Source organism: Polyodon spathula, chromosome 23 (assembly GCF_017654505.1).
Source record: "Polyodon spathula isolate WHYD16114869_AA chromosome 23, ASM1765450v1, whole genome shotgun sequence".
Taxonomy (NCBI): Eukaryota; Metazoa; Chordata; class Actinopteri; order Acipenseriformes; family Polyodontidae; genus Polyodon; species Polyodon spathula.
In genome coordinates this window covers 10,864,109-10,877,307 of record NC_054556.1, presented here as the reverse complement: position 1 = coordinate 10,877,307, position 13,199 = coordinate 10,864,109, and the positions used below count along the sequence as shown (strand labels likewise).

At 37.8% G+C, this 13,199-nt stretch overlaps 1 protein-coding gene across 1 annotated transcript; it reads left to right on the top strand.

The window, feature by feature from the left end:
- The first annotated feature begins 3,625 nt into the window (after positions 1-3,625).
- On the top strand, positions 3,626-13,145 carry LOC121298089 (ankyrin repeat and BTB/POZ domain-containing protein 1-like). Its single transcript, XM_041224895.1, has 12 exons — positions 3,626-3,896; positions 5,223-5,285; positions 5,670-5,725; positions 7,190-7,334; positions 7,765-7,924; positions 8,244-8,289; positions 8,603-8,719; positions 9,233-9,348; positions 9,631-9,729; positions 9,974-10,141; positions 10,484-10,684; positions 11,443-13,145. Exons 1-12 carry the CDS (start codon positions 3,841-3,843, stop codon positions 11,647-11,649), a joined length of 1,434 nt encoding a protein of 477 aa, XP_041080829.1. The 5' UTR covers positions 3,626-3,840; the 3' UTR covers positions 11,650-13,145.
- Positions 13,146-13,199: the final 54 nt, after the last annotated feature.

The following is a 13,199-nucleotide window of genomic DNA, read 5'->3' as shown; positions in this document are numbered from 1 at the left end:
ATTTTTTTTTATTTTTAAGCAGCATCATTTAAAAATCAACGAAATGCACATTTTCAAATCTGTGAAGATTCTACTGCTTGTTTTCACTGCTAAGGAAAAAAAAAAAAAAAAAAAAAAAAAAAAAAAAAAACGTAGTCTGGTTGTCACAGCCTTTTCGCTCTGTGTAAAAGTAGCTCACTGCATTGAATATTCCCAACTTGGTGGAATGACTAATTTAAAACAAACAAACAAACAAGAACCATTAAAACCACAGTTTTGGTACTTTTCATTTTCAACAATATAAAATGTGCTAGTGTTGTCAGGAATAGGAATATCCCTATTTCCATACGTTTTTAGAGCTGCATAGTTGCATATAGTAATATAAGTTAATGTTACACAAACAAGTGTTGCATGACTTGTGACCTGTACCGTAGTGTGAATGATCTATTTCAGCTCCATGTTATTATATGGGTTTATTTAGCCAGGTTTAATATCTCACAATATATCTTAACGCAACTGCTGGAAACGCTCTCCAGTCATTTCATTTTTTCAAATTGCTTCCCACCACCTCGTCTTCGTATTCCGGTGTGTTTTTTATATGTACATCAACCAAAGATTTGAAGGCTTACTGAGTTCAATAAATTGCGTTACAAGTGTTGCGAGGACCAGCACTGGTGTTCGACCCAAAGCCCCAGTGCATTATTTGTCAGCAGGTTTTGTCACTTCTGTTGTCAAGTCAGCACTTGTCTTCTTTCTATTCCTTAAGGATATGATCTTCAAGTATTGCTCATCCTTGTTAGACAGCTGTTTGGGTCTTCCAGTCCTTGGTTTGTCAGTTACAGATGATGTTTCTCTGTACTTGTTGATTATGCTTCAGATACCACACCTTGAAACTCGAGTGATGCGAGCTATTTCTATCTTTATGCACGACAAGGCTGTTATAATAGTAGGAAACACTAATGGAGGCTTACACACACACACACACACACACACACACACACACACACACACACACACAAAATGTTACATCCGGTTAAACGTTCAGTAAAACATTAAAGTTTGTTCAGTGCCAGTTCTTTATACAGACAAGCTTGAATAATACCACAATATTTGAGCAATATAATTTAATATTGTGAGAGATTCCTTTCCCCTTCTTCACTGTGCCGTTATCAGAAAAATAATAATGAATGCCACTGTTTTCAAAAGAGTGACACGTTTTGTCAAATCGGACACAGTACTGGATTAGTAACCCGGTGCTTTGAAATGTATCTGTAAAAATATTTTCTGGTGGTCACTGAGGATTCCATTTCTCTAACACTTTTAGATTAGCCTGTTTTGCCTTGTCGAATGACGTTTATCAGAAAGCAAAAAATCTTGGGGATAATCCCTGAGCTGGGTGATGTAATCCTGTTTTTGACAATAATATATCTGTTTTTGTTTGTTTGTTTGTTTGTTTGTTTTTCCAGTGGTCAGTGTATTTCTCTATCAGCTTATTTCTATACTTGAATTTATTGATGAATTATGGCGGTTTTGAGTAAATATAGTCACTTTAGCTTAGCTTGGTCAGTATGACCCCTGCATTTTAAATATTATGCATAAGAAAACGGTATTTAGTATATCAATATTACCAAAGATGAAGGAAAAACACGAAGACTTTTTTTTTTCACTTAACATCAACACAAAATCATTGAAACTGGTTTGAAAAGGAGCATTTCTGTAAAACTGCATATTAATGCCTTGATAGTTTACACAATTCCTTTCATAGCAAATTGTACACGTAACAAGGCAACCTGGCTTTAACGTTGGATCTCCAAATAAAAACGAAATCTTTGAGCTGAAATTTGAAGAAGTCGTCTATAAATTACCATGGTATTTTTGCTCTGCATTTTTGCAATTGTACACATATATATCCCATAAATTTATTTTACTGACTGAACTGCAATGGAAAACATACAGTAGTTGGAGCCAGAACTGTATGTTTATTTGTTATATACGTTTATAAATACAATTAGGCTGTTTGACTGCCCTTTACAGGTGAAACTCCTGTAAATATAACAAAATCTACTCCACCGGAATAAGCCACAGTTGTTTGTTTTTTTCTTATTTATTTTTTTCAATTGCATCGAGCATTTAACTCCAGTTAACCCTAACAAAACCAATTGTTGATGCGATTGAAATGGATTACGACGCAGCATTGTAAGAGTGCAGTAAACAGACACCAAACAACTGTGCATAAAACAAAGAGGGCCCTGTTTATATTGCAAAGGCACATTTTCAGAGGAATACCATTAACATTATAAAACTAGTATGTATCTATACAGAACAATAAATGAATTCATTTTTTTTACCAGTTTTATACTGTTACAATAACATTCCTCTGAGACAATATGCTTGTCCACTTGAAAACCAGTCCCAGAATATTTCAAGTGGTCTCAAATTGCTTACCTCAGGATTGTCAAGTGTGTGTGTGTGTGTGTGTGTGTGTGTGTGTGTGTGTGTGTGTGTGTGTGTGTGTGTGCGCGTGTGTGTGTTTTACAACATCTCGCTATTCTTCACAATGCTTACTTGTGCTTTCACTATGCTTTATTACACTTTGCTGTGCTTTTACTATTGTATGGGTCTTAACAACAACAAAAAAAGCGTTTGTGTTATTCGTTGAAGACATTTAAAAATCGCAGTCCAATGTTATGCAGAAAAAAAGTTACCGATAAATTATTGACACTTAACAACATGACCAATTACGCCCACTCTATGCAAAGAGTGATAATGTATCTTTGACAGATGCTTCCATATAGCAAAGGATTCTGATGTTCTCAATGTTGACCAATGATAAACCAAGTTTTGTAAGTGGATAAGGGGTTCTCTGTAGAAACAATTATAAGTGTGATATACAGATTATGATAACAAAAAGACACCTGCGGCATTATCTACAAGCAATAGATATGGGCATTCAATCAAAGGATAAAGATGTTGGCAAATCGCAGATCCCAAAAATATTATTCTGCTTAATAGAGTCATCATCACAGCTGCTGAAATAGTTTACAATTCTGGGCAGACATAAAATGTTAAGAAATGAAAGGGTTTGAATAGCAGGTGTAAAATAAAATATAAGTAATATAAGTAAAGGGAGTTAATTGTGGAGCAACACTGCCATCGTGTGGTTTGGAGTGGTATTGCTTGATCAGGCGAAGAGGTTGGTGAACAGAATGATATAAAACGTTTTACAGTCTACTCTAGTGGCCCTAAATATTGTATTGTTTTTTGGTCTAAAATATGTATTGCCATTCAAAAGTTAAAGATGAATTTAATAAATTAGTGCCAGACGAATTCCGAATAAAATAATTTTTTTTTTTTTTTTTTTATATCCCGGTATACATAATACATTGCAATGGTACAATCAAAGGACAAGTACAAAGAGACACATATGGTTTAAAGGATTGTCACTGTAATACACTTTCAGACTTTACACGTGGTGTCACAACGGATATCTTCATCTATTTTAATCATCTTAACACAGGAGCAAATCTAAATGTTCTTACAGGGTTAATGCTTAAATCTATATCAATTCCTTATCCACGCCTCTAGATGTCACTATATTCTTGAATCCCATATAATATGGAGGAGGTCTACTTGATTCTTTTTTTTTTTTTTTTTTCTCTCTGTTCTGTGTTTACATTGAGTAGCGGATGCTGAAAACAGCTGAGACACTGCAAAGCGATAAGTGAAGGTTGTTGCGCATATAAACACTAAACCGTTTCAAGCCATATTCGAGACATACAGTGTATAAAGCACTGTATTCAACACTGACAAACACAGGCCTGCAGTTTCAATGCATTTCAGAGTACTGAAAACTCTCCGGCGATGGACGCAAATGATTTGTTTGCAAGCTGTAGGAAGGGAGACGTTTCAAGAGTTAGGTAAGTGTTTTGCACACAGCCAGCTCTGGGATTGTTGTACAGTATTATTTTTAGTTGGGTCGTGCACGTTGCTGTTTTACTGTATGCTACTACCAGCAAAGTGCACCTTGATGTACAGAAATGCTCGTTCAACCTTTCCAAATAATAATGCATTTAATATAATCAAAGTTTAGAGGCTTAATTGTAAACTTGAAGATTGTAGACCCGCTTTGGAATTCTAATGTGGTTCTGGGTACGTTATTTTTGAAATTCTGCAGTTGTAAACATTTTAATCTCGTGAAAGAACTGCTCTAAATACAAACTACAGTCATAAATTGTTTACCAGTGCAGTTTCCAAAGCCACCAGAAGGCAGAACTGAAAAACTGACTTGCACATATGGCGTTTGCTGGCCAAAGATTAAAAAATAATGTATTACCACCAACAGCATTATCAGATGTCCCTTTCCTATGTTGAAGGTATATGTTTACTAACTATACTACTTAGGTAATTGTTTACTTACTATACTACTACAACACTGGCCATTTGTACAATCCTAATGTTAAATTCACATGACAGAAAGGTAATGATATTTGGATGTGGCGGTGGATTGCTTGAATAGTAATAATGCATCTGGAATTAACATTTGAATAAAACATTTAAATAGTAACCAAGGGGCAATATTTAATTGTCCTAATGCAATCTTGGAATGCAACACCCTACAGCTCACATAACCACGGATAATAATAATAATAATAATAATAATAATAATAATTAGCAAAACAAGCCTTGAGTAACCTAGAGTACAGTGAGTCTGCCCTGAAACACGCCTAGTGTTGGATGTTGGCCATCATAGAGCGGAAAAACAGCTGACAGCACTGATAGTGCAGAGCTGTCAGAATTTGAGAAAGCAAGCAAAGCATTAGCATTGCCATGAATACAACCCTCTTTCTCTCTCTCTCTCTCTCTCTCTCTCTCTCTCTCTCTCTCTCTCTCTCTCTCTCTCTCTCTCTTACATTTCCTTGATTCCTGTAGGACCAGTATTAGCAATCTGGGCCCAATTCCTCCCTACTAAGTACAGCAGTTCTCTGTTTTGTGTTTGTGGTGATTGTCAAGACTTCCTTACTTCTTTAGCACAACAGTATTCATCCCATCTCCTGTACAGAACCTGTGTTCCAGACTTTATTTGCACTTGACTCAGGACATGGCCATTTATCCTGCCTCCTGACTATAAATTCATTTTCTGCAGCAGGTACATATTAGGGACCCACTTGGGTTGAGGAGAGTTATTTGGTAAAGACACTGAAAAATAAAAATTAACCAGAATGTTGGCTGTTTTTTGCTTTTAGGTACCTTGTCGAACAGAGAGATGTGGAACTGAATGTCCGAGACAGATGGGACAGTACCCCATTGTAAGCATTGTATCTGTATCATTGGCTTTATTAATCTATGATTGATTCAGATTTGCATCTTGGAGGACAAGAGCTCGGTGAGGTCAAATTATTTGCTCCAGTAACAGTGAGTTAGTGGTTAAAGTAGGGGGATTCAAACCCAGGATATTTGGGCTCTTTGATTAATCTTTGAACAGTAGTTCTCTGTAATAGAGTTTTAACAGCTGAGAAAGTGACATACTACTTTTCTGCCTTGTGTTTAGAGAATGCCAGAGCAGTTTTCAGGCAGTGCCTTACACAGAGAGAAGACAAGCTATGTTGAGCATTTGCAGTTTATGTTTTTTTTTAGCTATGATTTACACATGTATTTCATTTTGGTTGATCTCTGTCCTCCTTTCTTAATAGGTATTATGCATGCTTGTGTGGCCATGAGGAGCTGGTTCAGTATCTGCTGGTGAACGGTAAGGAGAGTTAAAATTGAATGATCTTAATTTATCAAAGGTAGGCTGACTTACTCTATAGCAAGGAGAGGACTTCTTAATGAACCAGAATTATAAATTACGTTTAAAAGTGTAGCACGAGTTGGTGTACATGTACATCCTTTTTATGTCCCATATGACATGAACCAGGAACCAAAGAAACAAGCACGGTGGCAGCCAGTTAAACTGAGCAATTATAAAAAATTATAAAAATCTCAGTATTAGAGCAACAGAACTAGGAAAAAGCATTTGTGATGTTTGTTGACAGTCCACTGTTTGTTGTGAGTTATCTTTGTAACCCTAAGAAAGGAAGAGGTTTGGTCATAACCAGCGCTACAGATAAGGTTTTAGGTCTGGGAGTAACTTACCCTCTAATTTGAACACTGAGAAAGTACAATGTATTTCCAGAGGGTAAAATGCATTACCTTGAAGTCATGACTAATCTCGATAAATACTGTACAATCTTTAATGATAACAGGGTAGGGATTAAAAAAGAACCTTCTATTTTAACTGCAATGTTACTTTGAACTACTTTCAACAGACGTGGGTTCTACAAGGTTCTTTTTCTGCTCAGTGCATTTATTTCGAGGTATCAGACTGACTCTGCAAATTAATTGTGTCGCTTATATTTTAACATTAAATTCTTAAACTCAGTGAACGTGTTACAACTTCAATATCAAGCCATACAGGTAAATAAAATAAGAACATGCATTAATAGGTTATCAAAAAGGTAGTTTAATAATGTAGGCACCTTTTTTTTTTCTTTTGCAGTTGCCTCTGCCGATGGTTCTAGTTGAATTTGTAGCTGCACTGGGGTTTACGGTAACCTGTGTAGCTTTGAAATTTTCTTATTCTTACTGTGACTGACTACAAACACAACAGGGTTAGCCGTAGATTGGATAGTGTTTGTTGGTAGTTTTTTTCTTGTGGTTCCTAATAACTGAAGAGGTTGTATTCTGGGAGATGTAGTTGTTAGTGGAAGTTTTAGGGAAGGCGGCAGGGTGCAGCAAAATTGTTATGCATATGTTTATGCATTAAACCTAAATGTAGTACATATTTCGGATTTTTCAATGCGTAAAAAACGGCAGGTAGGCAGCCTATATGGACCGCTGATCATAGCTGGTATTGGGTCAACCTTATTTCAGCTGACCCTAACTGTCTTCAAGGATATTTCAAGACCTGTACACAGTTTGTTTAATTTTAATCAAGAAATTGTGTCTCCTTGTTGATGTAATCTTATGTCATACAGTTGTAGACGTGTGACATCACAGCATCAAACCCTTGAACTATAGCTTATTGGGTTATATAGCGATTTTCTTATACTTATACTTAAAAATCACAGCCATTTGACTTGCTCCATTTGATCAATCAGTCGCCTCCTTGAGCCAGTCTTTCACCGCGGTTACAAGGTACATATTTAATAAATAAACATTCATTTTTCTGCAGGTGCGAAATGTGAGGCGAACACATTTGACAGAGAACGCTGTTTGTATGGCGCCCTAAGCGATACGATCCGGAGGCTACTGAAGGAGTACAAGCAGATCACCGCCAAGGGAAAGCAGAGGGATTACTATGATGACTTCCTGCAGAGGTGTGTGTCCAGTGTCTCCCAGTGTGGAGTAGAGTAGGGGGTAGATCACTCTGTTTGGTTAGCCCCCTCTTTTAAATGGTGACAAGAAGATCAGCTGCGCTTATGTTAACAGAACTTAAGAACACTTGGAAAGTTATAACTAGAGGATGCTTGACCGGCTAGTAATAACAGTTTTATTTTAAGGTCATCATCCATTCAACTCTTGAAGGATTCCAATGAATAAGACCCATGGGAACATTGTTATATTCTTTGGAAAAACAAAAGGTCAATTACAATTCTAAAATGAATAAGAAACAATTCCACTGCAGAATGTCTGAGTTGTTTATTTGTGGTTTGGAAACTTATCGTGTGCATTTTTCCATTCAGAAACAAATGTGGCAATTTAGTATTGGCATAACTTTCTGGTTTTTATTTTTTGTTTGTTTTGAAGACTTCTTGAGAAAGATAGAGACAGTGATATTGTGTTCATCGTCCACGGAAAAACCTTCACCGCTCACCGTTGCATCCTCAGCGCGCGTTCCAACTATTTCAATGAGATGTTTGAAACGAAGTGGAAAGGGAAGAGCATCATCGCCCTGAAACACCCACTGGTAGGGTTTCATTCAATTTAACCAGCCTGTTGGGTACCTGCAGTGTCTTTGCATGTCATTGCTCTTTTCTTTGCAAGTGGGAAAAAAAAAGCTGCTGGGCCTGTTCATTAAGTGGGGAGTAAATAAAAAAAATCAGAAGTGAGAAACACCTGCCCTGTTACTGTAAACAGGGTTCAGAGCCACCATGGGGCAGCTTGGGGGTAATAAAACAGTATGTGTTGCGATGTTTTTTCATGTTCTCACATATGTAATGAGGACTGTATTTATATAGGTTATAGTATATTCAACAATAACATATTGCATTTATTTTAAATTCCAGGTAAATCCAGCAGCCTTTTGCTCAATTTTGCAGTACTTTTATACTGGTAAGAATGATAAAACTCTAAATAATAATTTAAAGAGGGTGCAGCTGAGTGCATTGGTCACTTTCAACTCTGGGGCGCATTCTGGGATGTGAGGTCAGTTATTTGACTGTTGATCGCACGAGTGACTAGTGGCTGTTTTGTGGGAACTGTTTTCAGTCATGTGTCACTGAATTAGTCAATAATTTCTAAGGGATTTTAAAATCTCAATATATGCTACTTTGTGTTATTTTAATTGGGCTGCATGTGCAGATTTTTTTTTTTTTGTTGTTGCAAAATCTGAATTGCAGTTCCTGGATTGTCCTCTATTTTGCAGGCCGTTTGGACATTGATGTGGAGTATGTTGAGGACTGCATACGACTCGCCAAGCAGTGCAAAATAGATGACCTCATAGAGGAACTGGAGAACAAATGCAAAAAGGTCTATGAATTTGGTAAGTCTTCCTGAGCATATCTTGTGTATTTAGGACCATTTCTTGCTCAGCAGCCTACCTAGTGGTAGGTCTGAGTTCTGAGGTTTTGCTTTTTGTTATTCACAAAACTATAGTCTTCTTTACTGCGAACAGTGATCCGCAAACCACAGTGACATAGAGCTGGATTTCTAGATTTACTGTACTATAGGTTTTTGTATAGGGGCAATTTGTTTCTGTTATCTTGGCTTTGTTGTGCTAGTAATGACAACCTTAGCAGGGTTATTTTAGAATGGAAATTAAAGACAAGTGCTTCTGTAAAAAATCTAAATGTTTGTCATTTTACAGATTTTAAAACCTTGGTTCAAAAGCATTAATCTTCACAGTTAGGATTGATGCATTTTAAGCCGTGCATGTGTGGTTATTTCAATACTGGGCAATAAAATAGCCCCACAGGTGAAACTTCTGTCCCCACATAGAGTGCTTGGGTATGCATTCTTGTGATGCCAGTGTAAAATAATGGCTTTTACCTTGCAGTGTCTTCCAAGCCGGGGACCTGTGTGAAAGTCCTGACGCTGGAACCGCCGAATAATTTCCAGCTCCAGGAGGACCTAGCTATATTAGCGGACTGCGCGTTGCCTGCTGAACTCAGGGTATGGGCTTGTGGTCTTACCTGCTCACTGCAAGAATGTTGACAGGGAGGGCTTTGATTCTTGGGATTTAATTTGCTTGAATCGTTAAAATTGCTCATTTCTATGAATTTACTGACAGAATCAAGTGTAGCCAGTATAGAAGAACAGACCAATTTCACATAAAAGTTCATTTCATCCTAAGTACACTTAATATTTAGCAGTCAGTTTTGAGCCGCATTATTGAATAGGTGCAATTACTGGTGTGTGTGTCTGTGTGATTGATTTACCTTGTCTGTATTCTAGGTGGGATTTGGGGAGCTGCCCTTTGACCGAACTGACAACTTTACAAACTCCCCTGACGTCTGTTTCAGAGTTGAAGGCTATGACTTCCTGTGTCATAAGGTGTGTGTGGTTTGCAACCAGTGAAATACTAGATGCAGGGAAAAATATCCATCCTTAATAAATATATTTGGGTAATGTGTGGTAAACAAGCTTTTAGTTTATCTGCCCAGCGCGTCGTGTTTAAATAAGGCAGTCTATTCTTTATGCAAGTCTGTTATTTAGGTCGCAATTTGTATGATACTTTCCATCAAGGTCACAGAACTGTAGAGTATGTTTTAAAATGAATCTTTCATCCTCCCAACAGGCCTTTTTCTGTGGCCGCAGTGATTATTTCAAGGCGCTGCTGGAGGATCATTTTTGTGAGAGTGAAGCGTTGCAGTCTCAGCCCAGCATCCCTGCAGTGACCCTGCACAACATCACCAAGGACATCTTCATCAGGGTCATGTATTACATCTACAGTGACGACACCGAGGTGAAACAGAAGGCTCGTCCACATCGCACTGGCACTCAATCACTAAGCAAATCAATACGAACAATAGTTTTACTGTACATCATGTGACAAGACATAAACTGCTGGCTGGTCTTTCCTTTCATTCACTAGGCAGCTGCAGCAGAGTTGTTTTGACTGCTGTAATGCAAGGATAGAAACTGAAATATACAGCGTAAGAATAGGTGCAATTTCAATTTTTACAAAGGTGTCTTTTATATAAGGACAAGCTTCATTGGGTAATACATTGAGTGTGCTTCCCCAGTTGGGGAGCAAACCGTCTTTAGCGCACGTCTGTCTCTGAGTGTGTCTGCCTGTCCTCCCCAGCTGTCTCCAGAGAATGCCTATGATGTGCTGTGTGTGGCCGACATGTACCTGTTGCCAGGGCTGAAGAGGCTCTGTGGTAAAACCTTGGCGCAGACCCTCCACCAAGACAATGTTGTCAACATCTGGAAAACAGCCCGACTCTTTCGCCTGTCGCGGCTTGAGGACCAGTGCACTGAGTACATGGCCAGGATCATAGAGAAGGTTTGTATGTGTTTGCTGTGATGTTATTGGCATTGCTGGCTTTTGGAGGTATTCAATTGGTCCATCATACATTAACGTGGAAAGTTGTGTCTACACCTTTTGTTGGAGAGTAGAAATTGCACGTTGCTTAAAGAGGAAGTAGCGGGGTTCTGAAAAATGTAGCGTTACAGATCCCCACTGTTTAAATGATGTTTTTTACACTTATGGTTTATAAACTTATAAAGTCTGTTTCAAAGCTGTTTTCAAAATGACTGTTCTAGTGCAGTGGGGTTTGAGATCAGTCTACTAAATCACTGCAGGAAGAGCGATATAAAAAAAGAAAAAAAAAAAAACCCACACGCTCAGACTTTTCTATTCTGAACCACATCATGGATCGTTATTGCTGTGTTACCTGTTTGACAATGTGGGCAATGATCAGTGCACTAGTGCAGCCATTTTGTTAACAATGAAAAGAAAAATTACAGGGATGCTATTTAACCAGTTTTAACAACACGTGGAGAGGTGTGTCACGCTATGTTTCGGAATCCTGCTACTTCCTCTTTAAATCACACTGATGTAGGTTGTTTAACATTACATGACTTGCACGTGAAGCAATCCTGAGCTCAGAGCATGTCCATTTCAAGATATAAAAAGGTAATGATGTATTTGATTGCCTTTTAAAATATAGTCAAGCATAAGAATGGTGTATAATTAATTTTCATGATTTCTCTGGTTTTTTTTTTTTGTATAATACGTTGTAATCTCTGTACCTCCTGCAGCTGATGGAGATGGAGGAGTTTGCAGAGGCGATTAAGGAGGACGCAGATGCAGTGGAAGCACGGCAGGAGACCGACTCTATCCCTCTTGTCGATGACATCCGCTTTCACATCACCAGCAACGTGCAGACCTACAGTGACATCGAGGAGGCCAACCAGAAACTAGAGGCCCTGGAGCAGCTGCTGGGCAGCATCGGACTCGACTGCTGAGGAGTGGCCTGAGAGCAGCATTAATTGTCAGCTGAATAATCATAAACAAGCCAGAATGATAATATTAAGCTTTTATTCATGGATGACAGCAGTAATAAACCCCATAGTCCTCCTCCCCCTTCCACTTCCAGGACATTTTCTTTAGGAGACCTTGGTCTCTGCGCAAACCCCTCGACCTTATTTGGATGCCAGCAGTTCCTTTATGCAGTCACACCTCACTGCTAAAATAGAGGGGTACATATCTGAGGGTGCTTATATGAAGTGATGCTAGTAACCTGCTACCAAATCCTGCCATGCGTATTCCCAGCGCATTGGAAAACAGGTGGGTCTTGTCCAATCATGAAGGCTTCTCTGATTTGTGCCACTGTAAGTGTGTAGCTTGTCACATTAAAGACATTTTAATCAAGAAACCAGTAGGATTTTTATTTCCCGGTACCTTATTTTTTTTTCTAGCATTGCGTCATAAAAACCCTAAACAATATATCAAGCCTCTCATTTGATGACCAAAAGCCCAGTAATACCATGTGTTTTTTAATCATATATACTGGCAGTTAATAATACTTAAAAGCTTTGAATGAAACTCCTGAGTGATTGTGAAACTGGAGAAAACAGTTTAGAGATATCAGTTACACAGTAGATAATACAATGCATTCTGGGTTAGTATCTTACCATCCTATTTACTGCTTATCCAACAGTTTTACCGTTCTATTGGAAATATGAGTTGTATGACACAGCCTAGATTATGGATACATATAAGGGATCTTCAATTTATAAATAGAATTTGACAGCACTTGGCAATAAAAGCACAGGATGGCTTTTTTCATGTAATTGCTTCTGTTGTTGTAGTATTAACAGAAGAGCTGTTATACACTGTGTATTTAAAAAAAAAAAAAAAAAAAAAAAAAAAAAGCATTTGACGATGTTTGGAAATATGACTTAACTGGGTGCATGAGATGAAAAAAGTCAAATATACAATCCTCACATTGTTTCTTTATTATTTCTTGAAAAATTCAAAATTTCCCTTGGTTTTAGGTGTGGAAAGGTCTTTGAAAAGAGTCTTTTTGAAGTCTGCATAACCTTAGTGGAATTTATAACCAGACCAGCCTATATAGCTTGCAGTCTGATTGTCTTACTGTATGTGCATTGAGGTACACTAACTTAACCCAAGGATGCTACTGCCATGCGTACTATATTTAAAGAAGTGTTAACCAAGTTCATTTCTTAACTTTTTTTAGCTTCATTAACATTATTTTATTTCAATAATGAACTTATGCTGATGTAAATGTTGGCAAAACTGAACAAACTGCACCCATATAACCAAAGAGCCCAAAAATCAGACCTTTGCACCAGTGCATACAGAAAATTGGGTACAAAATAAAAAGCAGCATAGCAACAACAATTCACCTCCAATCCAGGTAGCAGCAGACCCTAAATGTGTGCCAATATTGTACATACACACTGGCCTCCAAAAAGCAGTGTCTACATCCTGTATATGAATAACATATACAAAAATGCTTCACCAGTATGCAGGTTCAGTTTTAAGGAAGAAA

Coding starts and splice junctions, on each gene's coding strand:
- LOC121298089 (XM_041224895.1), top strand. CDS start 3,841: ATGGACGCAAATGATTTGTTTGCAAGCTGTAGGAAGGGAGACGTTTCA. Junction 5,726..7,189: donor TCAGTATCTGCTGGTGAACG/GTAAGGAGAGTT, acceptor ATTTTTCTGCAG/GTGCGAAATGTGAGGCGAAC. Junction 7,335..7,764: donor TATGATGACTTCCTGCAGAG/GTGTGTGTCCAG, acceptor TTTGTTTTGAAG/ACTTCTTGAGAAAGATAGAG.